We start from the raw sequence: 23,751 nt of genomic DNA on the forward strand, positions 1-23,751 counted from the left end.
CCAGGGGCAGCCAAGGTACATAGGCAGCCCTAGTCTCTCCAGAGCATCCTTTGCGGCTGGTCCCCGCCTGCAGCGCGCTCGCAGCCTCGGGCCTGGAGGCTGACTTCTTTTGTGATTTGTTTTCTGCCCCGCGCCTCATCTGCAGGACCCGTTCGTTCTTCTGCGGGCTACAAGAAGGCAGAGGATGAGATGTCCCGGGCCACGTCTGTTGGAGACCAGCTAGAGGCACCGGCCCGCATAATTTACCTCAACCAATCTCATCTCAACAAATTCTGCGACAACCAGATAAGGTAGGAGAAGCTGCAGCTGGGGGGAAGCTCAGCGCTCACCTTCACGGGATGGGTTTTCCATCACCCTGCCAATCCTTAGTCTACTTGCTTTCCCCAACACTTCGCATCTCTTTCTCCTGCACCCACCATGAGCCCAGAGAGGTCCACACTCGGTACCCACCCACCGGGCCATGTGAGCACAGTTGCTGTGTCCTCTCCCTTTGCAGTGCTGTGCCCAGTCCCTCTGTGAGCCCCGCAGAAGTTATTCTAATGCCAAAAAGTGAAGGTGTCCACTGCCTGGACTGCCTTCCAAGAATCCCCACAGTCTCCATGTAACCTCATTGATGGCTGTTTTTGTCGTAGCTCTCTTGAGGAGTTTGCGAAACGTCTGTGGGGAAGTGCTTTTCACGGGGAATCCCACAGGCCACAGGGGCTCACATTCATTTCCCAGGGACCCACTGCATTTGCCAAGGGTCTTATTTGCTAGGAAACTTTGTCCAGAGTCAGCAGGAAAATGATGGGAAGGTAACATTTAGCATTTTAGTGTCTGCCTAATGTCTGTTCTCTGTCTGCTGGCCACTATGTTAGAGGCATTAGCGGTGCCAGCATCTCCAGTGTCTCGTGGAGCAAGCCATTAGCTCCAGATCAGGAAACTGGAGTGCACAGATGTGACATGTTGTACTATGCTCATATTATATACATATATAGCTACTGGGTGGGAAGGCTAGAAATTGAACCTCCTCACCTGACCAGCAAGCACATTCCAGCTGCTGTGCAAAACCTGTTTCTTAGCTTGGTGTTAGCTCACTTTGAAATGTCATTGAACTTTGGGGCTTTGACCAGCTTCACCTCTGAGAGTGATTTCCAAGGATAGTTTTGTGAGCTACATAGATCACCATAATCAGGTCTGGAAGGCACTGATGGATCAGGTCCTGTGCAGGTCATTGAAATGCTGCCTAGTGCACGTGTGATCTCTCTCTCTCTCTCTCTCTCTCTCTCTCTCTCTCTCTCTCCCCCCCCCCTTTGCTAAAACTTTGTTATTGTTACATATCTAACTATTACACTACCCCAGTAATGCCACACTGGCTGCCTAGCTTGCGGCAAGGTCTGTTTGTTGGTCGCTTCTATAGCTGGATAAGATTTGGGAAAGAATAACAACACACCTATGTGCATTTATTTTATTAAGGGAGGGTTGGAGGGATGTCTCAGCCGTTAAAGGCTAGGCTCACAACCAAAACTATTTTATTAAAGGAGCGTCAGGTTGTGTGGCTTTATTTTGTGTTTCAAGAATGCCCTTCGAACACATTTTATATTTAAAAAGTGACACTTAGGCTATCTGAGTCTTCATTCCTGAATACGTAGTCTTGTTTTGAAATACGGGACATTGCAGATATCACAAACAGCCCGTTATAGTTTTACAAATCAGGGTAACTGTAATAAAATAATAGAGGGGAAACTGGAGCCTCATGCATTGTCAGTAAGAATGAGAGATGGGCTGCTGCTGTGGAGAGCGGGTTGGCATGGCTCCAAAAGGATCAGGGGAAAGTTAGCACAAGAGCCAGCAATTCCAAGACTACATACATAGCTAACACACGTGGAAACAGAGGTCCTCACGAACACTTGCACACAGATGCTCATAGCAGCAGGACTATGGTGTCCATCACACACACACACACACACACACACACACACACACACACACGTCTTCAATTGGATGAGTCTATGAAGTGTGGACAAGCCACACAATGGAATATTGTCTGGCTATAAAATGTTACAACATGGATAAAACGTAAAAGTTCTTAAATGAGAGAACAAGCCATGAAAAGTCTCAATTTGTATGCACTGATTTATGTGAAATACCTAAAAGAGAGATGTATCTTGAGGTCCATTAGTGGTTCCTGGAGCTGGTGAAGGAAGGTGACGGTACGGGAGATGCAGAGTGACGGCTGTGTTGCCTGGAGTGATGGCTGTGTCACTCTGAATACACGAAAAGTCACTGGAGCCTGGCATTGGCCATGTAACGCCAAGTCTGAATGCCTTTCATATTTCTATTGAGTTCCTGGCAAAACCCACTAAGGTCATTTTTTTAAAAGTTAAATATTATGCGAGATTAGATTGGAGCATCACTTTAAAAAAACTTTAGTCCTCTTCAAAATGTATTTTTGCTTTTTCCAATTTTGGTATCTCTGTGGTGATTCGGAACAGTGACAATAAAATGGGGATCCCCCACCCCATCCCTAGTTTTTATAGGAAGTATGTTGTTTAGTTTCTTGTCAACTTGACACAGCAAGGGTCACCTGGAAAGAGGGACCCTCAGTTGAGAAAATGCCTCCATTGCCTACAGCAAGTCCACAGAGGACATTTTCTTGATTAATGGTTAATGTGGGTGAGCCCAGCCCACTTGGATAGTATTATCTCTTGACAGGTAGTACTTGGGTGTGTAAGAAGCAGGCAGAGGAGCCATGGAGAGCAAGCCAGTAAGCAGCACTCCTCCATGGTCTCCGCTTCAGCTCCTGCCTTAAGTTCCTTCTCTGACTTCCCATCATGTTGGCCTGAAGACCTTAGACTGAAATAAGCCCTTTGCCCCCACGTTGCTGAGGTCTTGTGCTTATCACAGCAGTGGAAAGTGAACTAGGAGCGGAGACAAACATTTAAGAGCAATGGGACCTCAATACTTGTCTCTGTCAGGGCTGGTTTTAGAGGGATTCCAACGGGTTACACGATAGTTTTATTTGTTCTTTTTTATCCAAGAAGGGTTTGGAATAAGTGTGTGTATTGAACTGGCTAGGAATAAAGCAGGCATGTATCAGCTGTACAGCTGTATGGTTGAATTCATTTAAATGTATCATACTAAGTATTAAAATGTCAATTTCTGACTTTGTGGCTTATCCGACCTAGGCTAAGAACTTTACAGTGAGGTCCTTGAGCTTCTGTGTTCCATTGGTGCAATAGCATTGGTGCTATTAATGGATTTGCTAATGGTTGTCAATGACTTGTACTTCATTAGGAACTGATTACAAAGCTTGACCTTAGAGTTTTGGCTTTTACAAAACACTGAGGTATGGAACTGGGGCACTTCAGTGATGCTAAAGTCAACTCTACAAAACATTGATTTTTTTTTAAAAAAAAAACTAAGCTATTCAAGGGAATGTTTTCATAAAAGGGAATTGCTAAAGAATTTCTTTTTCTTCTTATAATTTTTCCATGTGAAATTGATATTTTTTCATGGGCAAGAACGGGGGAGGGTGTTTTCTCAGACCACCCTCTCCCCCTCGTGCTGGGGATGGAACCTGCCTTACACACTCTAAGCAATGCTACACACCTAGGCATGTTGTCTCTATTTTAAGCTTTTTGGAAAGAAAAGATCCCAGGGGCAGCTGAGGATCCTGATGGTCCATTGATGGGGTGTCTTTTCGAAGCCTGCCTTCTCCAGGTCAGGGTTCTCTGACTCCCCCCACACCAGGCCCTTTCTGACTGAGAATTACTCTGTACTTGCTTTTGCAGGTACTTGACAAGGTTGTATTTAAAGACAGGGAGGAAGGGGGCTGTTGAGCATCTGGGGAAGTGCATGGAAGATGTTGTGCTGTACTTGAGCATCGGAACTGGTGGGACTCAAGGGAGAGGCTTGACCTGGAGGATGGCTTGGAGAACGAGTGAGCAGTCATATCTGGTTGGCCCTACACTTCTGGGGAATGCCCTACATGGGAATTCTAAATTTTGGTCAATCAGTTTAGTCCCGAGAGCTGTGTCATGTGTATGTGATGTTGTATCTGATCTGCTGCTTGCTGACGGTTTCCACCAGGAAGCCAGGAAATCAGCATCGTCACCGTGGTGGTCAGCTTTGAAGCAGCACCTTTCTCCTAGGCGTGGGTCTCACCTAAGAGGACAATGATTTTCGTCATTGTGTAGAAATTAATGGTCAAGCTGGGCGTGGTGACGTATGCCCTTGATCCCAGCACTTGGGAGGCAGAAGCAGGTGGATCTCTGGGAGTTTGAGGCCAGCCTGATCTTCATCGTGATGTCTGGGACAACCGGGGCTACATACTGAGACCCTGTCTCAAAACAAAACATCAAAACAAACAAAAAGAAATGGATGGCAATTAATGGGATGTTTCAGTGTTCTTATACTTTGGGAGGACTGTGCACCTAACAAGATCTCTTTTCTTTGGCCTACTCTCTCATCTCCTTTTACACATTCAAGTGCATACTTGAGACACCTAAAGTTATAGCTCAGTGATGTTTTTGTTTAATTATGGAATTGTGTAACCATTATAATTGTAAAATTTAGACCATTTATGTCACTTGAAGAAGAAACTGTACCATCACCTGTCAATCATCCTTCTCCCTCACTGTACCATCACCTGTCAATCATCCTTCTCCCTCACTGTACCATCTATCTGTCATCCTCCTCTCTCCCCTCTGCCTCTTCCCTCCCCCTCCACACCTAAATAACCACTAATCTACTTTATGTTTTCCTGTGTCAGGCATTTCCCATGAATGGTACCATATCCTCCTATGTAGTTTATTTAAATTAAAGCGTAACAAAAACTTGCTCTGTAGAGGGATGTGATGATAACTCTTTAGTTGTATATATCTTGGCATGATTTTCCAAAGGAATGATGGACAATGCTTGTGGCCCCACAGTCAGCAGCATGTCATCTTTCTCTGTGGCTATCAGTGTGTGTCATTTGGAATTCTGGCTTTCTAAGCTGTAAGGAGTTTTCATGTTTGGAGTCAGGTCTTCAGTGCAAGTTTTAGACACTTCATTTGGGTTTGGAGTGACTCATGCATTTCAGGTGGGTGTTTCAGTGAGCAGCGTTCTGCAGGAGAGCAAGGGAGCTGTGTCAGATTAGCGTGTTTCTTCAGGCTGCTTTTTCTTAAGGGAAAGCTTTCTATTTAATGTAAATATATATTGCTGTCTTTGCAATGTAAGTTTAAAATAAAGTCTCACCTGTCTAGAGAGAAGAACTGAGCATCGGGTGCTGGGTGTATATAGGATCATCATTTTAAGAAGCAGGTTAGGCATTCCTAATTTGAGAATCCAACATGAAATAAAAATAAAAACTTCTCAAAAATCTGAAACTTTTTAAGAATTGACATGATATCAGAAATAGAAAATTCTACATGTAACCTCATCTGGTGGATCACCATCTAAACATAGGCACAGCAAAGATATCCAGTTACTGGCAGGTTCCAAAGCATGCAATACATGTGAGACACAAATAGATTCTATGTTTAGACTCAGAAAAATCTCATTGTGTCTATGCTGATATTCCCAAGTCCAAGAAAGACAAAACAGAACAAAAAAAAAAAAAAAAAAACCAAGTGAGCAAGCCAGATCAGAAACAGCTATTTTGGTGAGGGGTGTTTAACCCATATGCTGGGACCTAAATGTCACAGAGAGTATGCTTGTTGTGAGAGATGGAGAGAACATAGTAGCCTTTAGTGGTCCACTTGTAGGTCCACTGTGGTGCAGATGGTAAGTGTCCATGGTACTAGAGCCAGTGGCACTGGGTGCTATGAAGATTAAGGATTCTCTAAATTTTTAAGCTTCAAAATTTAGTCAGAATCTGGTTTCTGTTAAACCTGCTTATTATTTAGTAAGGAAATACCACCAAAATCTTAATAATTCTTTTGTTGATTTCCAAAAGACCGTTATTTAAAGGAGTTGGGGATGCAGATCCTTCTAGAGTTTGCCAAGCAGGCACAGAGGTTGGGTCTTCCGCGTGGAATAAACCCGGCGTGGTGCTGCATGGCTATAATCTCAGTATCCAGGCGGTGCTGGTGGGAGGATCCGTTGAAGGTCATCCTCAGGCGTGTAGCAGGCACAGGCCAGTCAGGGCTACACAGGTGTCTCAAAAACAAACACACAGGGGCTATGACCCACTTATCTCAGTGCTCATGGACTGCAGATGAAGACCTGAGATGGGGTCCACAGCACTCATGGCGAGTCAGGCTTGTGAGAGAGAAAGTTGACTCGGTGGCTAAGAGCGGAGAACCCGAGTTTTGTTCTCAGCACCCACATCAGGGGGACTTGCACCTGTCAGTGACTCCAGCTCCAGGGAATCCTACACTCCTGGCCCCTGTGGGCATATGGGCATGCATATATGAGTGTTGGTGTTCAATATTCCGGCGGTGGGGAGGCAGAGACAAGAGGGTCCCAGGGTTTGCTGGCCAGCTAGTCTAGCCAAAAAAGTGAACACCAGGTTTAGTGAGAGACCATGTGTCAAAAAACAGTGATTGAATTTGACACCCAGCCTCTGGCCTCAACATGTGTCATGTACACACACACACACACACACACACACACACGTGCAAATAAACAAATAAATCGCAAAGCTTCTGTGCTTATGACCGGGGACAGCTATACTCACCAAGTTTGTGGAAGATAAAATGCTCATTGATTTATTGCTCATGTTGAACACATCTACCTTCAGGCCCCCTGGAGGTCTCATCTCTGTCTCTGCTGTTCTTACTTGAGAGTCATATACTCTTGGTAATCTCCAAAGCAGACGGTTTCTTGAGTAGGTGCTTGGTTCTCTGGCAGAAAGAGTGGGGGCAGAGCCAGACCCACCAGACTCTCCCTGGGGCTGAGCTGGTTGGTGAGTTTCGAATGACCCAGACCTCCCCTCTTAGTCACTGGGGAGAAACACACACATTGAGTTGGGATCTCGTTTAATGGTATTAGGCAAATGTAGGCTTATATAGGCTGAGATTGGGGGGGGGTGGAGAAGCTTAGGATGGGCTGAGGCAGAGCAAGGAACAATACTCTGCCATGTTAGTGGTTGGTGGCTAGGCAGAGGTGGACCTAGGTCAGGTAGCCAGAGACAGGTTTCCAAACTCTAGCTAGGCTCAGGAAGTTACACTAGGCCTCACCAAACTCAAGTTAGGCTTAGAAAATTACAATGGGCCTCATGTCCAGGCCTCATGAGGCCCAACAAGTAGGAACATCATAATAGATCAGAAATACTTATTTTTGTATACACTAACAGCAAAGAGTTGACAGGAAAGTCTGGTAATTAAAGTGTTATCTGATTTATGCCTGGGGCAGGATTTTGAGGTATCTTACAGTTGGAGATATTGAAATTATCTGGTGCTCGGCATCATGTATTTCAGGAAACCACTAGATGCCTAAGTTGTCTTGAGCTGTATTTTTAGAAACAGGAACAAAAAAGCATGGCAGCCTTGGGCTAGTTAAGTATTTGATGTTTCTAAGGAAACAGAAAATGTCTGGGCGAATAGACTTTGGTGGTGATGTTTATCAAGTTGACCTTTGTGTGGGTGCATAATGGAACCAAAGCAACCTTTGTGCAGCTCCTATTCATAGACCGGCAAAGCCATTCTGTTTGAGAATCTGGATCAGTGACCTATTTTACTGCCTTCCCTTCCCAAGTCATTTCCCTTCCCTTCTTCCTTCCCCTCCCCTTCCCTTCCCAATTCTTTTCCCTTCTCTTCTTCCTTCCCCCCTTCCCTTTTCTCCCCTTCCCTTCCCTTCACCTTCCTCCTCACCCTCCCCCTTCTTTTAAAATTTGAGACATGTTGTCACTCTATAGCCCAGGCTGTTCTTGAACTCACTTTCCCCTCTAGGCTGGCAGAATTCTACAAACTCACTGTTTTCTGCAGACTTAAAAAGCATATCTTAGTCTTGCTGAATTTATCAGAGGTTCATTAATCAAAAAGAAGTTAAAATTTAACCAGAGTTTGAGGAAACCAAAGATAGATGGGGATTAAGGCAGGAGAGAAGGTTCCTGCAGAGCCTGAGAAGAACCTGTGCTGGAGCACGATGCAGTGTGTGTGATGGTCTTCTTCCTTTGCACCGTCTGCTGTGATGGTGATGGTGGGGTCATTACCAGAGTTGAGAGGCTAATAGCTTGGGCAAGTAATCAAGGTTTGCCCACCTGTCCCCAGTATATCAATTAAAGAAGCTAATAGACATGAGATTTATTAAACATAACCACATGAGGAAGAGGAACAAAGGGATCCATTGTCCACCATGTCCATCTTCAGGGCGCTGACAAGTTGTTAGGGTTTAACAGAGGACCAGGGGTATGCAGAATTAGCAGTACTAATCAAGGCATGGTTGCATACTGATCTCTGATCCCTCCTGTCCTGGCTCTGGCTGTGGTCTGTCCTGTGAGGTACTCTGGTAAATGGTCAGGAGTGTGGGAAATCTTTTTTTGGAAGGCAAGTTTCTCCTGTGTTTGGCGCAATGGCTTCAGCCTTTCCATTCCTTAGCACAGGATGCCTGGGGAAACTTTCAGTCTTTAAGATTCATTGTTTCAAAAGTCTGATAGGCAAAGCAAAGACTAGTGTTTCTCCTGTCTGGCTCTCCTGACAGGTGCTTACAGGATGTTGACCCCAGAAAGTGGAGTGAAAAGAAAGGCAGACAGCTATTCTGTTGTGTCTTTTGTAAGTTTCCACAAGTCTATGATTTTCTCAAGATTGAGAAAAAAAGCAAGAATAATAAACTTAAAGTCGAAAACCCCAGAAATAATGTAGGAGAATAAGGATGGCAAACTCTCATCTTTCTGCTAGATGGGTTGGCAGATGCCTGGGTCTTTTGTTAGAACAGGGGTGGAAACAGAGCTTTAAAACAGAGGATAGATGGGCTGCACCTTGGGACTGGTGATGGCTCAGTGGTTAAGAGCATGACCTGCTTTCTCTGAGGACCTGAGTTCAGTTCTCAGTGTCTATGTTGGGTGGCTCACAAGCATCTGCAACTCCAGCTCTGGGGGAAATACGCCTTTGGCATCTCCGTACACCAGCACTCACGTGCATATACTCACACTCACACACATGGAGTTAAAAAAAAAATAACAGTTTTTCTTAAAAAGACAAATGCAAGGGACAAAGTCTCTCCAAATTGCTGTACTAAGTTGATGGGAGAACACTTGCTCTCTGGTGTCCAAGAGTCTCCCCTAAGCTCCCTGCCCACAGTTTGCACACAGGACATCTGGGCTGGGTGTGCAGACGCTAGAGGAGGCCTCAGCACTTAGACCATGGCCAGTTCTGCTGTGGCCAGCGTTCAATCTTAGATTTCGGTTCACCTTCTGGAAAACCGCACCGAAGAGCCTGCGGTACCGTCTGTGGCTCCTCGGCACATGGCCCATGCGCTCTCAGAAACTGAATCAGCAGCCCTTTCCAGGACAGCGCTCAGAGAAAACAAAAGGGGAGTCTGACCATTGTTGGGATGCTTTATCAGGAAAGTTCCTGAAAACCGTGAGGTCAGGGTAGATTCAAATGCTGACCTACTCTTTTCTCTCTCGTGAGAGCCAGCTCCACAACATAAATCAGAGGTTTTCAGCTGGTCATCTCATTTTATATTCGAGGCGATCGAATGATTGGAGGTTGAACTTAGAACATTGCTAGCCATTCAGGTGGATTGTTCTGTCTTTTCAGCACTTGCTGTGTGAACCGTCGCTTGAATGGCTCTGGAGAGCCACCGCCCATTGGTCAGTTTCAGCCTTCAGGCTTTTGAGAGCCAAGTCCTCGATCTCGTCTCTCTTTCTGAAGTGTTGATGATTTTAGTGTGTGAAATGTATCAACACTAGGCAGATTGGCAGGGGACAGAAAGCCACTATAAAGGCACCTGCAAACACTTGGGGACCAGGAACATAGGACAGGCTTCACTGGAGGGACACAAATGGCCAAACATTGTACAGCTAAACAAAGGGACAGGGACTTGCTCTTGGGAGGGGTGTGGGCTGTGGGAGGCTGGTGGAAGATGGTGCACACCTGTCTTAAGATGCAGATGAGGTTTCTCTAGGGGACAGCTGCCAGGGTCATCCATCTAACTTGGGTGACAGAGTCCTCCGATCTTCCTGTGATATCTTTCCAAGGCAGAAAAGAGGTATCAGGGAAAGCCTGTTTGGATGCTCTGCCTGTTCACTTCACCAGCAGAATAAATTTATCAAAGCACAGCCTCTGAGACAGTGTTGTCTATAGCTAGAAATGAAGAAGGCCAGTATAGGATGTTGTTGTATTTGGGGTGACATATTGTGGGACCCCATACAGTCACATAAATTCTCTGTATCAGTGGTCTCCAAACATTTGGACTTTAGGTCCCCTCAGTATAACTTGTCAACACAAATCTTTACCCATGTGTTTAGATATCTGTACACGGTATTGTCGCCATGTCTCAACCCTTGGCGTGCATTTGCTAAGACTCTCGGTTAAGCCCTGTGGATTTATTTGTCTGCGAGCTTAGTTGTTTTGAATGTCTGTGACTATCTTATCAGACTTAGTTCCTTTCCTTTTGCTGCACCTAGATAAAGGCCTTGGCGAGCATGGATTCAGAGCAGACATCTGTGCTGACTTTTGTTTGCGGGCAGCTGTGCAAAGGTGTCATCATTTCTGATGTGCGTTCATTGCATAGTTCTTCTTTATGGGAGGATCGGTGTCATTGAAATTAGATAAAATAACCCATAAATCCACCTGGCTTGGAGACACAGACCAAAGCACAGAGTCATAAGCAGAGAGACAGATGGAGGGGTGGGTGCCGCTGCCACCCTGAATTTGTCAGCCCAGGCTGCCGGAGCCAAGTGTCATACACTGGGCCCCGTGGCTCACAAAAGAGAAATGTGCTTCCTCCCAGCTGTTGCCGCTGGAAGTGGCACCCTCATCGCTTCATTTAAACCATTTGTCTTCCAAAGGCCACAGCCGCAAATATCAGCATGTTTAGGGCTTCATCTGTTTAGAGGATGTAATTCACTGGGTGCTTTCCTGTAACCCTTCCCCTCCAGCCACATCAAGTAGGACCAAGTGGCGAGGGCGACTGAGGGATTTTGGATAGGGACATGTCAGCATAAGCCCTGGGGATAAGTCCTTTCTAAGCCTTGCTGTAGAGCCCTGCCTTGTAATTCTGTGTCAAGTGGGGCTGCTCCCCTTCCTTGAAGAAGATGGGGGTCACTTTTGCTTCAGACCACAGCCACCCTGAGTCTGATTATACAGGGACATGGGAGGCAGTGGAGTGTGGTGGCCAAGTATATCTTTTCAGGTATGGGTCTGCCCATAGCCAGCAAAGGTTTTTACAAGGGGCAGGGACAAGGTCATTGACCGGGTGCCTTGGAAGAGAAGGAGGGTCCCTGAGGATGCACAGAGTGGGTCTTCGAGTGGGTGGATAGACATACATGCTTCTACGTTCAAATTTCAGTGGCGGGAAGAGCACTCACGGTTTCTCCTGCTTCTGTGTTTTGTTCTCTTTGGAACTGTTTTGAACAGTGTATTGAAAAAGGGAGCTTGACCTCACAGTAACAGAAATCCCCGATTCCCCTTAGTATTAGACCTACTGGGATGGTCAGAGGTGCATGGGGTCACCTCTGGCAGTGTGCCATGAGGGAGAGTCGTTGTCTTATGTGGGGATGCATGAACTCTACTGGAGAGATCTCCAACATCCTCTGTCTGTAGAGCAGGAATCCTCATACTGCAGTTAAGAGCTTGACCAGAAGGCAACTAACCGCAGCTACTTCCCTGCGTTAGTAATCAATGCTGCTATTCTATTTGACCATTCATGTCTTATTCTTTTCTTTGTTAATCCAGTAACTTGATGATCTGGGGAAACAAGTGGATTCCAGTATGACTTGTTCAAGGGCATATGTTGTCTAGAGAATAACCGTGGGCTAAAGAATAACTTGACAGATTGGGGACATTGGGGGTCTTCTCTCTGTGTGTAGATTTAATCTATTTACCTATATGATATTTAAACATAATTAGTTACAGATTTATTATGTAAATACAAGTATACTTAAAATATATACATATTCAGTATATCCAGTTTTAGCCTGCACATGCTATACATGACCAGGCTATGTTGAGAGCATAAGAAAGGTGGGGAGTAAGTGAGTGAGTGTATGTGTGTGTGTGTGTTTGTCTATGTGCACATACATGTGCATGAATTGTTAAATCGCGAAACTGATTCTTCCTTTTGGTGTGCTGGAAGAACAAGGTTATATAAGGTTAGGTGAAGTTCACTGTGACTTCCTGCTCTGCAGCAGAACACCCAGCAAGATTCTTCACTATAGACTGGTTAAAAGCTCAAGCCTAGTCCAGGCAGATAAGTAGAGTCTTAGGGTGGGTGAAAAACTGTCTTTCTCTCATTCTCGCTGGCACCAGGTACTGAACCCAGGGCCTGATCAGGAATCGGCAAGTGCTCTGTGGGGCAGCCCTACATACCTTTTATTTGGAAGTAGTGTCTCACTAAGTTGCCCAGGCTGGCCTCAAATGACTGACCCTCTTGCGTTAACCTCTTCAGTAGCTGGAATGTATGCATGGGGCCACGCAGCTTGGCTCCTGCCCTGTCCTCTTTATTTCTTCTTTTCTTGTCCATTTCATGGCATCCTGGACTCTGCTTAATATTCCAAAGGGATCCTGAAATGTGCGTAGTATTTAATCTGAAATTTAAAAACTTATTTTATTTTATGTGTACAAATATTTTATCTTTGTGTATGTCTGGGTACCCTGTGCCTGTCCGGTGCCCTCAGAGTCCAGAAGAGGGTGTTGGACCTTCTGAGACTGGAGTTACAGATGGTTGTGGGTGCTGGAACTTGAACTTGAGTCCTCTGGAAGAGCAACCAGTGCTTTTAGCCACTGATCATCTGTCTCCGGACTAATCTAGATTCTTAATAGGAGAGTCCATTTTACTAAGACATGTTCTTTAAATTACCCAATAAAGTGTTACACTTCCGTGTTTCCTCCAGTAAGTGGTGGCGTATCTGAAAGCGTCACCGTCCGGAATGTGGAATGAGTCCCGAAACTCCTGCCCTCTGAGAACAGAGCTCGCTCTTTGACAGTAGTGGGCTGCTTTCTCAGGAGTTATCATTGCTGCTCTCCAGCACCCGGACAGGTTGTTGTTAGAACTGTCTCAGGTTAGTTTTTAATGGTACCTTTAAATGAGGCTTCATTAATCATTCTAGTGCTATTTCACCAGAGCAAATTAAATTATTTCCTAGAATGAGGATGCCAGGGGGCGGTGGAAACATTAGCTTCGCTCAGCACCTCTGTGTTGCCTGTCAGCTGTCTCGCGGCTTCATCCTACACCCCTTCATTCTATACTAGACAGCAGGACGTCTGCCTTTTCTTCTCTTTTCTTAACCTTCCCCCCTCCCTCCCTCCCTCCCCCCCTCCCTCCCTCCCTCCCTCCCCTTTGCCGTTCATGTAAAGGCCATAATATAGAGGCTGAGTTTTGGCATGTGACTGGGTGGGATTTATATAGTTATACAATAATCATTCGCCCCCTCCCCCCCCCAGCAAAGGCCTGACTGTTGGGCTTTCTCCACAGCTGATAGGAGTAATTTTAAGCCACTGAGTGATATGGAAAGGAGGAAGGGAAACCACAGTTGTGTCTGTTCAGAGGACTTGATTTGACTTACCCAGATACATTTGTAAGTCAATCATTGCTATATTGACATAGCTAGAGTCATCAGAGAGGAAGGAGCCTCAGTTGAGGAAAGGCCTCCATGAGATCCAGCTGTAATGCATTTTCTCAATTAGTGATCAGTGGGGAAGGGCCCAGCCCATGGTGCCATCACTGGGCTGCTGGTCCTATATTCTATAAGAAAGCAGGCTGAGCAAACCATGAGGAACAAGCCAGTAAACATCACCTCTCAATGGCCTCTGCATCAACTCCTGATTCCAGGAATTCCTGTTCTAACTTCTTCCAATAATGGACTATGATCTGGAAGTGTAAGCCAAATAAATCCTTTCCTCCCCAACTCGCTTTTTGGTCATGACATTTCTTTGCCTCAACAGAAACCCTAACTAAGACAATTGCAAAATTATAAAGTCAGGCAACTCCAAATAAAATGATAATATAGCAGAGGACTCTCATTTTTAGTTTATTATTGACCATTTTTTTCCACTCGGTTGTATGAAATGTGGCCATGAATATACACATCCCACAACTTGCAATGCTTGAAACTTATGTGGCCCTCACATGAGTGTGGTGGTTTGAATGAGAATGGTCCCCATAGGCTCATATATAAATGTGTTTAGTTCCTAATTTGTAGAATGGTTTAGAGAGGATTAGGAGGTGTGGCCTTATTGGAGGAGGTATGTTATTGGAGGTAGGCTTTGAGGTTTCAAAAGCCCATGCCCAGCCTCTGTTGTTCTCCCTCTTCCTGGTAGTAGTGGATGTAAAGCTCTCAGCTGCTACACCAGCACCATGCCTGTCTGCCTCCTATCCTGACGATCGTGGACTAATGTTCTGAAGCTGTAAGCAAGTCCCCAGTTAAATGCCTGCTCTCGTAAGCATTGCCTTGGCCATGGTGTCACTTCCCAGCAATAGAACTGTGACTAGGAAGGGGACAGTTCACCTGGAGAGCCTTTCAAGCCCATGGGTGCCTTGTCTATAAAGGCTTCCCTCGACACCAAAGCTTCCTGTGACTCCCAGACCCTGATACCAGGTTGTGGCCCTAATCTTACAAAGATGGAAGTGGCAAGAAAGCAACCATAAACCTCTATAGCCGCCATGACAAAGTGTTCAGCCAAGCATCGTGTTTGGATTAGCATTCGTGAACAGTCATGCCCTAACAGTACCGTCAGTGCTTAGTGCAATGGTCGTGGGACCATTTACAGAGTATTTCAGTATTTCCCAGGAAGCAGATCTGAGTTCCTCCTATGTGGGATCCTCTGTTGTGTCCTTGGGCAGAAGTGAGGCTTCTAATTTCACTAAGGTCCCTGGTGGCTTTTGACGTGTACATTAAGCCTATATCAACAACACTGAGAGGCAACATATTCTCAATGTTTTACCCCTTAAAATTGTTCCTGGATGCTGTGAAACCCCAGGTTAATGCATACACTTGGAAAAATAGTGACCAAGCTGCAAGTGTCCCATCACCTGTTGACATGCACTCGATTCTAGTTCCTCTTCTGGGGACCACAAGCTTTTGTTTGGCTGGTGTTGTCTTCAGCTGTTTCATTGGTACAATGAGGGTTCGTGCTTTTTTGTCACATGTCATATGATTGACTAGGTAAGAAGCTGCTGCAACACAGGGCTGCTATTTGCTCAGGAGCCAAATGGGTGTCTTATGTCACCGGCCTGTGATGTTTAAGAGCTGGGGGTAGGAAGGTGCCTTTTTGAGATGGCACCCTGGGGTGAGTTTGAAATCACAGTGTCTCTCCAGTCCCAAAACACCCATCCAACTTCTCCTTTCGCGCTTGCCGTCTTACAGGTGACTTCATGCCAAGTTGACAATTCCTTGTGGTTTTGAACTATTGTGCTGTGGGACGACATGGGTTTTGATATTTGGGGGTGCTGTTATTAGAAATGACTTGGGGGTTGGAGAGATGGTTCAGTGGTTAAGGGCACTGGTTGCTCTTCCAGAGGTCCTGAGTTCAATTCCTAGTATTCATGGTGGGATCTGGTACCCTCTTCTGGAATAAAGGCGTTCATACAGACACAGCACTCAGTTTTTTAAAAATAATATCTAGTCTTAGGAAATCCATGCCCCTTTTGATTTTAAAATATGTTGAGGCCGGGCGGTGGTGGCGCACGCCTTTAATCCCAGCACTCAGGAGGCAGAGGCAGGCGGATCTCTGTGAGTTCGAGACCAGCCTGGTCTACAAGAGCTAGTTCCAGGACAGGCTCCAAAACCACAGAGAAACCCTGTCTCGAAAAAAAAATATGTTGAGTATTTTCAAATTAGGATGGCATAACATGGGTCATATTTACCTGAGAATGACAGCGCTGTGGCTGGTTTCTGCAGGAGTGCGAGCTCTACTGTGTTCATAGGACGTGTTCTTCGCCTGGTAAGACTGAAGAGATTCTGCGCCTCACAGAACAATCAAGTGCAACTGGGTAGTGTCTTTGCAAGGTGCTATCAGTGTGGGTGTTTACTTTTCTCTTGGTCTCACGGTCATGGCTGTGGCTTGTTTGCGTTCCCTTTGCCGCAGTGACCTGTCGTGCACAGAGCTAACCTGGTTTGCAGGTCTGCAATAAGGTGCTAGTGTTTAACATCGGTGCGTTTGGCAGGGGCAAGGTTCTGGCTGCTCTTTGGCACTTGTTGTGATTCCATTGCAGGTGGTCTGTCGCCACCTCCATCTTTTGGTGGGTATTTTATGGGTGTCCTCTGGACATTGGATGAATACTGAGCATAAACACTTTAAGCCGTGCCCACTGAGTGTCTTACAGGTTTCAGTTTAGCTTTTGTTTGCATACTGTATGTTTGAGAACAGCTCTCCCACCTTCTTGGTACATAACACTTGAGTTTTGAAAAAACAGACTTTGCATTGTATTCGAAGAGATTAAAGGTAACACAGCAGTTGAGTGGGATGAGTGTGTTCAGGGAACAGACTAGAAACATTTTCTCCTTGCAGTGATTTAACTCTGAAGAGTATTTCTAGCGTGTGTCTGAGGTTTGTACTGGAAACATTTGTAGGGAAATATCTAAGTTAGAATAGCTAGAGAGACAGACTGATGAAAGGGGAGGTGTAGCCCAGGGCATGGCACTTGCCTAGCATGTGTGGGGCCTGGCTTTGGAGCCCCAATGCTGAAAAAACAAACAAGCAGCCCAAAACCCCTGTCGATCACAGTAGAAGTCTTGACTCTATCAGCGTCAGCAGTTTCACAAGCCTTGTTTCTTTGTCTGTGAGATGGGAGCATGGTCCCTTTCAAGGTTGGTCCGGAAACTGAGACGGGGGGGGGGGGGGGGGGTGGGGGGGGGGGGGGGGGGGGGGGAGTCTAGAGCATAACGGACCACACGCCTTGCATCTCCCGTCTTGTTTGCCATGGGTAGGCTTATTTCTCCTTTTCTTTTTAACAGTTATGAAGCACAGATAACACAAGACTTTACCCTCTCAACCTTGTCAATGCACAGTTCAGTGGTAGTGTGTTCATACTGCGGGGTAACCTGCCCCCTAAAACCTTTTCATCTGGCAAAGAACATCTTCTCCCTTTCCCTTTGTCCCTTGCCCACCAATCGGCATTCTGTCGCTATGTATTTGATTATTCTGAGTTTGTCACAGAAAGTCTTACTTCACTTTGAAACTCTGCTACCGAGTCTTGCTGCGTTATCAAACGGCCATTTTTAAATGGTATTTCTGTTCTTTCTACTGTGTCTCTTCTTATTTAACTATTTCTCTCTCTCTCTCTCTCTCTCTCTCTCTCTCTCTCTCTCTCTCTCTCTCTCCTCTCTCTGTGCGTGTGCGTGTGCGTGTGTGTGTGTGTGTGTGTGTGTGTGTATGCATGTGTGCACTTGTCTTCAGAAGCCAGCAGAGGGCATCAGATCAGGATCTGGAGTTGTAGGATATCCCAGTGTGGATGCTGGGAACCCAACTCTTGTTTTCTGGAGGAGGGGCAAACGTTCTTAACTGTTGAGCCGTCTCTCCAGCTCTCTCTGGGCCTTTTCTTATGTCTTTCTATCATTGTAGTGCACACGGTTCCAAAAACTGGCTTAAAAATGGGTAAAGAAACCGGCCCCTTTTCAGCCCCGAGAAAGAATGCAGTTGTACTGCTTCCAGGAAAGTGGATGAAATGGGAGACAACCTTGTCAAATGAATTGAGCCAGTCTCAGAACGACAACTGCCGTATGTTTTCTCAGATTCCTCAGTTTTATGTAGCTACATAGGATCATGTATGTGTTTATGGCATGAAACTAGAACGGATCTGTCCAGAGGATCATAGGGAACTAGTGGGAGAGGGCAGAGAAAGGGAAACTAGGGGCCTCTGGGAGGGTATGGGCAGTGCATAATATATCCTTGTGCGATTGAACATCTTTAAGTTTAAAAATCTTTAAAAATCTGAAGGCAAGACAGTCTTGGGACATTGTATTTCATATTTGGAAGGATCATAGCTGTCAACTCAGACTAATACAGCAGGCAAAACTATCTTTTAATGTCAAGGGAAAAAGAAAAGCATCTCATGGTTAAAGCGGGAGAGTAAATGCTAGTTGTATTTAGTGTTCTTGCAGGAACTACATGCAGCTACCCACAGTGCCTGCATTAACTCGCTTGCCTTTAAATTTGCTTTTGAGTCGGCATCCACTGTTTTGATGGACATGCCTTTATATTCAGTCAATGTTATTCTCTAGAAGTTTCCAAAACATTTCCGTTGTTGTGAATATTTGGTTTTATAGTTATGGTATAATGTGAGGAATTTCTTTCACTGTTCAGTCTATTTGATATTCTGTGTGCATTTTCTACATAAATGGAACTTTCTTATTCAAAAAAAAATCTTTAAAAATCTGTAAGTGGTTTATAGAAAAAATATTTAAAGGGAAGTTCACACGAGCCATTCACCTTCTTCTGGGTGGCTGACTGCACTGTCCGCATCTTGTCCCTAAGACCATTCTGGAATGGAATGGTGATAGTATTCTGGAAAAGATGCTTCCCGAGTTTGAGATTTTCAACCAGATCTGCCTTAGCACAGTGCGGGTTGTTTTTCCTCTCTGAAGCAGTCCAGTCTCTGATGTCTCCTCTTAAATGGGGTCCCTGTCTCAACACTGTTTCCTTCCCTCTTCCGTGTTGATGGAGGATCTCATCCAAAAGAGTAGATTCTCAAGGCGGTCTTGCTGAGGATTGCATTGTGATTCCTCCTGTTCAGGGACCACTGCTGACTGCCGTTTTACCTCCGGGGACATCTACAAGGCCACTCACATTCTATCCTCACTTTCTGCTCCATCTCCCAGAGTTCCCTATCTTCCTATGTTCAGGCTACCGCCTGGGGTTGCAGGATGTTCTCTGGTGTGCTCTGCTCTTGTCGTCTCTCTATAGCCTTTCCTCCCGCTGTACTGAGGCTTCTAAGGCCAAATTCGCATCTCTCTGAAGTGTTGCCTTGCTTGTCCACCTTCTTGTCCTTTGCGGGTGGGAGTGGCCCATCCACTCTCTGTGGACCTTGTTCTTGCCCCCAACGCTCCTGCTCTGCTGTGTCATTCTTCATGACAAAGTCATCATCTTCCGGATCCTTCTCAGTGAGGGACTCGCTAGGCTTTCAGCCGGTGGGAGGAGCAAACCCTTTCCCAGAGGACTTTGCAGAGAGATGGAGTTCAGAAGAGTCCAGAAAATAGGAGTTGCCTCAATCCTGCGCTCTACAACTTGCCTTCCCACTCATTACACAGTGCACAGAGCTGACCCCCGTGGTGATGGGCAGTCCTCAGGCATCGGGAGGGGAAGTGTGTGGTTTCGACATGCTTTTATAAACAAGCCACTCTTGAGAGAGCGCTGCCTCAGCAAATGCTTTTAGTGTCAGTTCTTCGGAAACAATAGATTGATGTCTGTCCTCAGATGCAGGCACGTTTGGGATTTAATGTGCTCCTTGGCATCCTTAGGTCTTTTATAGCAGTTGAGGTTTAAAATTTGTTCATTCAACAAATACGTTTTTGGTACTTAGCATAAAGTGGTGTACACCTTTGGTCGATAACCGGACAAAGTGCTGGAGATCAGGGCTCGGCTGGGCTACTGCGAGTTTGAGCTTCCTGTTCCTTTCTAGTTTTCTGGGCAGGAGGCAGGGAGCGTTAGCGGTGCATTGTCCGTTTTTGGAATTCTGTTTGGTGCCCTTGTTGGCCTCTCTGCTCTTCGTCTCAGTCTTTTGAAGGAGAAGCTGCTTTCTGGGTGGAAAGATAGAGAGCAGCCTTCCAGCATATTCTGCCCGGGCCACGTGGGTCATGCCACGCCTCCTTCTTGGGTTTTCTATCTTACAGTTTAAATGCCATGGTTCTTGTTCTTTAAGCTCTCCTTGGGGGGGAACAAAGTCACAGAAGCCGCTGCACCAGCAGAGTCCCAGGCCTCAAGGAGCCATGAGAAGGAAGGTAGAGCCATTTCTAACTCTTACCTGCATCACACAGACGAGGATATGTGTGATGAAAAACTAATGTATGCATTTAAAATACCTGCGCATGCGTGTTTCTTGGTTTCGCTCACATGATGCTATGTTCTCCAAGGGAGTCCGGTAGGAGAGCCTCTGACACCACAACCCAGTCCCCAGAAGCCCGCAGCAGAGCTGCTAAATCATCCCGCAAATTTCCAACCTATTTCTTTTGATTGGCCCTGAATTTTAAAACAACAACAACAACAAAATGATCAGTTGTCTGCTTGGAGTGTAAGGTCCAAAGAATAGGGTGACTTAAAAATTCACTTTGAGCTAAGTGTGGTGTTCTCCTGAGACCCGCAGTGCCTCATATATCTGAATTTCACAGCAATTATAAAATCAACAATGATTATGTAGCATTTACAAGCTCTGAGGAAAGTAGAATCTGAGACAGTTCAGTTCTGTTGTTATGATCTCCCCCTCCCCCATAGCTGGGGCTCAGACCCAGGCTGCGTCACACCTGCTAGGCGCATGCTCCGTCCCTGAGCTACACCCTCAAGTCCAAGTTCTCTCGTTTTTCTGTGACCACTTGGATCTAAGGATCTAACATTTAAAACACTGAGAGTTATAAATTACGAGGTGTAAGATGTTTGTTTGAGCATTATAAATTTTAACCTTTACAAAATTCTATTCAATCGTATCCTAAAACTTAAGATTTATTGGTAATATTTTATTGTTTTAAAATTGAAAGCCATATCAAGAAGTTGGGCGAAATCGGAGCGGTGTGGTTTGGTCGCACAAGTGCTCTGCGTCAGTGAGCTTCATTTACTGGTCACCTGACGACTATTAACAAAAGTTTTCCCACCAGCCTGGATCTGCTATGTGGAAATAAGAATAGTGAATATGTAATTTTGTGGGTTTTTACTTTTTTGTAATGTATAAATTTTATTATTTTACTTGGTGTAATTTGATCATATACTTTACTTCCATCACACTTAGCATGATTAAATTTACCACAGCTTAATAAAAGTGAGTTTTGTTTTGTTGTAGTGTGGGGGCTCTACCCAGGACTTTGTACATGTTTTGTACAGGAGGACTCTACCACTGGACTGTACCCCGGACCCTAATATTTTTTCACTCTCTGTTTCTTTCTGGTCAGTTTTTTATATGTTTTTGCATTGCATTTGCTGCTAAAATGAGCTTTGCTGCCTAGAGGAGGGGAGGGGAAGGTTAGCCATGACAGGTACCTCACTGTAAGATGCCGATCCCAGGAGGGGAGGGGAAGGTTAGCCATGACAGGTACCTCACTGTAAGATGCCGATCCCAACTGTGTTCTCAGTCAGCTACAGTGGGGCTCCATGCTGGGCTCCCCTGGCTGCATTCTGAGGACCAAGAGCTGCCGCGGCTGTTCCTGAGTAGGTGTCCTCCTGAAGAGGCGACACTTTATCTTTCAAGGTGTCTGTGTCTTCCTGTGTAAGATGATGAACGCACACTAGAGTGTCCACGGTCCCTCTCAGTTCTGTGTGCGGATGGCCCCTAAGCTGTGACCTGACAGTGTGGTCTGTCACCATTCACTTGGGGGTCAGCTAGCAGGGCCATCAACATTCCTGCCTGCTTGAGGAGATGTGGTGGACCCGTTGGAGTTTGCTTTAAATTTCTCTTGTACCTTGGTGTAGTCTGTAGGTTTGGTCACCTCTCTGCCCTTACTGCTTTAGTGGCTGCAACCAGGAATGGGACAACCACTCCTGATTTTTTTTTGCCAATTTATGCATGAATTTTGTTCTGTTTGAGACGGTCTCACTTGTGCCACAATCCTGCCTCAGTTTCCCAAGTGATACGGTTATAGTTTTGCACTACTTTCTCATGAGTTTTGATATCCATGTAAAACAACATTTATATTTTGTGTAAAACTTAATTGCCCATAAAATAAAATTCACCACAATTCTGGTAATATCAAGACAGTTTTTTATTATCACCATGTGTTTATCCATGATTTTGGCCTGGGCCTTGAATGTTTTTTATTGCCAACATAATTTGCTACAGGTGTCTGAAGGGTGTGAAAACCTCTCAATGCAGAGTCTCACACATACTTTCTCCATTTGAAGGATGAAATAAATCAGGAACCCTTCCCTGCACAGTGAGACTTCTCACCCCATTCTCTTTTTGTCCTCAACAGTAACCGCAGAGAAACCATTGTTTGAAATGAAATTGAGACATGAGACCTGGTCTCAAAATAATAAGTATATAAATAAATCTTCCTGAACCAAATGATTTTAAAAAATGAAATGAAACTGAGAACCTGCTCCAGAAATGCCCTGGTCCAGGAGGGTGTGGTCATGTTGTGTCCTGGGCTTTGCCTAGCAGTGAAGATTTTCATAAATGGGATGTGGAGAGGACATGGCTTGACCTTGACTTTGATGCTAAAATCTTTTGCTTTCTTTTCACTCAAGTTTGTGCTATATAGCTGTGCTTATAATTTTTTAAAGAAAAACTTGGAATTAAATAAAATGACTTCAGAGACCCTATGGCAGGGGAGCTACTTAGTCTATTGTGACAAGTTTGTGATTTTTGTTTTATCCTCCTGTGTGTTGCTTCCTTGGCTTTTTTTTATTGGTTGGTAAAATTTATTGTAGGATTGCTAAGGAAATGAGAGCAGCGAGGGGTTCAGACATCACTCCTGGTCATGTTGACTTGTGCAGTCCGTGGGGCATTTGGATAGGCAAACACAGCAGTTCTAAGAGTTATACACAGTAAAATAGTCACTGTGGGCTGTGTGCACATGACACCAGCTCTGTACGACACTGGCAGAGCTGAAAACTCTTGTCCGTTCATGACTTCAGCTGTACTAAAGTCACAGAAAGCATTCTTTGGGTAATGTGTAGAGAGAGATTTTTATTTTAGTGACTTTTCTTATTTCAAGGAGTCTCAAGGATGTTCTTAGTGTGGGGCAAAGCAATATAGAAGGAAGATGGATGGACAGGTGGAACATGTTGGTGGGGGAGCATGCCAGTTTGGATCCTATGGGGCATCTCTGAGCTCAGGCACAGTGAACAGATGTGAACAAAAGGAGAGACCTCTGCTTGGGTCAGGATGGTCTTCAGGCAAGATTTACTTATCAAAGTACAAATAATAATACCACTGTAGGACCGAGCAGAGCACTAGGGCAAAGGCTGTAGAGAGATGGAGGAAAGGAAGGGTAGAAATAGCCAGCCTGGAGCCTGGAGAGGAAGTATCTAAGGATCCCAGCACCTAGAACCTAGGTGTCCTGGAAGTTAGTTTGTGGGGTTTGATGTTCAGAAACCCACTTTGCAATTCTGCACCAAATAAAATAGCATCAATATCTTGCAGACAAAAACTAATAAGTGCAGCAAAAGACCAGCTTGGACTTGCTGCATTGACTTTGCATGTAGCATGTAAAACCTCCCAAGTGGGAGGCACAGCTGGGGATGTGGCTTTGACCTTCCTGCCACCGCATTCCTGCTGCCAGCATTGAACCAGCTGTAGATAGTCTGTTAGTCCTTAGCCATGCTGCCCAGGGAGTGAAAGTGGTGTGTGTGTGTGTGTGTCTGTGTGAGTGTGTGTGCGTGTGTGGTGTGCATTTGTATGTGTATATGTATGTGGTGGGGTATGTGTATGTGTGTGGTGGTGGCGTGTGTATGGGTGTGGTGTGTATCTGATGGGGGTGAGTGTGTAGTGTGTGTGTGGTGTGTGGGGGTGGGTAATGAATTGTGTGTGGTGGGGTGA

At 45.3% G+C, this 23,751-nt stretch overlaps 1 protein-coding gene across 6 annotated transcripts in view; it reads left to right on the forward strand.

Moving 5' to 3' along the window:
* The window catches only part of Atp8a2 (ATPase phospholipid transporting 8A2), a 538,932-nt gene that overhangs the window by 77,495 nt on the left and 437,686 nt on the right, over positions 1 to 23,751 (forward strand). For all 6 annotated transcript variants that reach the window (XM_050152334.1, XM_050152332.1, XM_050152331.1 and 3 more), the window contains exon 2: positions 146 to 290. In XM_050152334.1, coding sequence (XP_050008291.1) covers positions 190 to 290 — 101 coding nt within the window. In that variant the 5' untranslated portion in view covers positions 146 to 189. The remainder of the gene's footprint in view (positions 1 to 145; positions 291 to 23,751) is intronic.

The sequence above is a fragment of the Alexandromys fortis genome, unplaced genomic scaffold (genome assembly GCF_014885135.2).
Source record: "Alexandromys fortis isolate MF-2015 unplaced genomic scaffold, M_Fortis_MF-2015_v1.1 scaffold_75, whole genome shotgun sequence".
Classification (NCBI taxonomy): domain Eukaryota; kingdom Metazoa; phylum Chordata; class Mammalia; order Rodentia; family Cricetidae; genus Alexandromys; species Alexandromys fortis.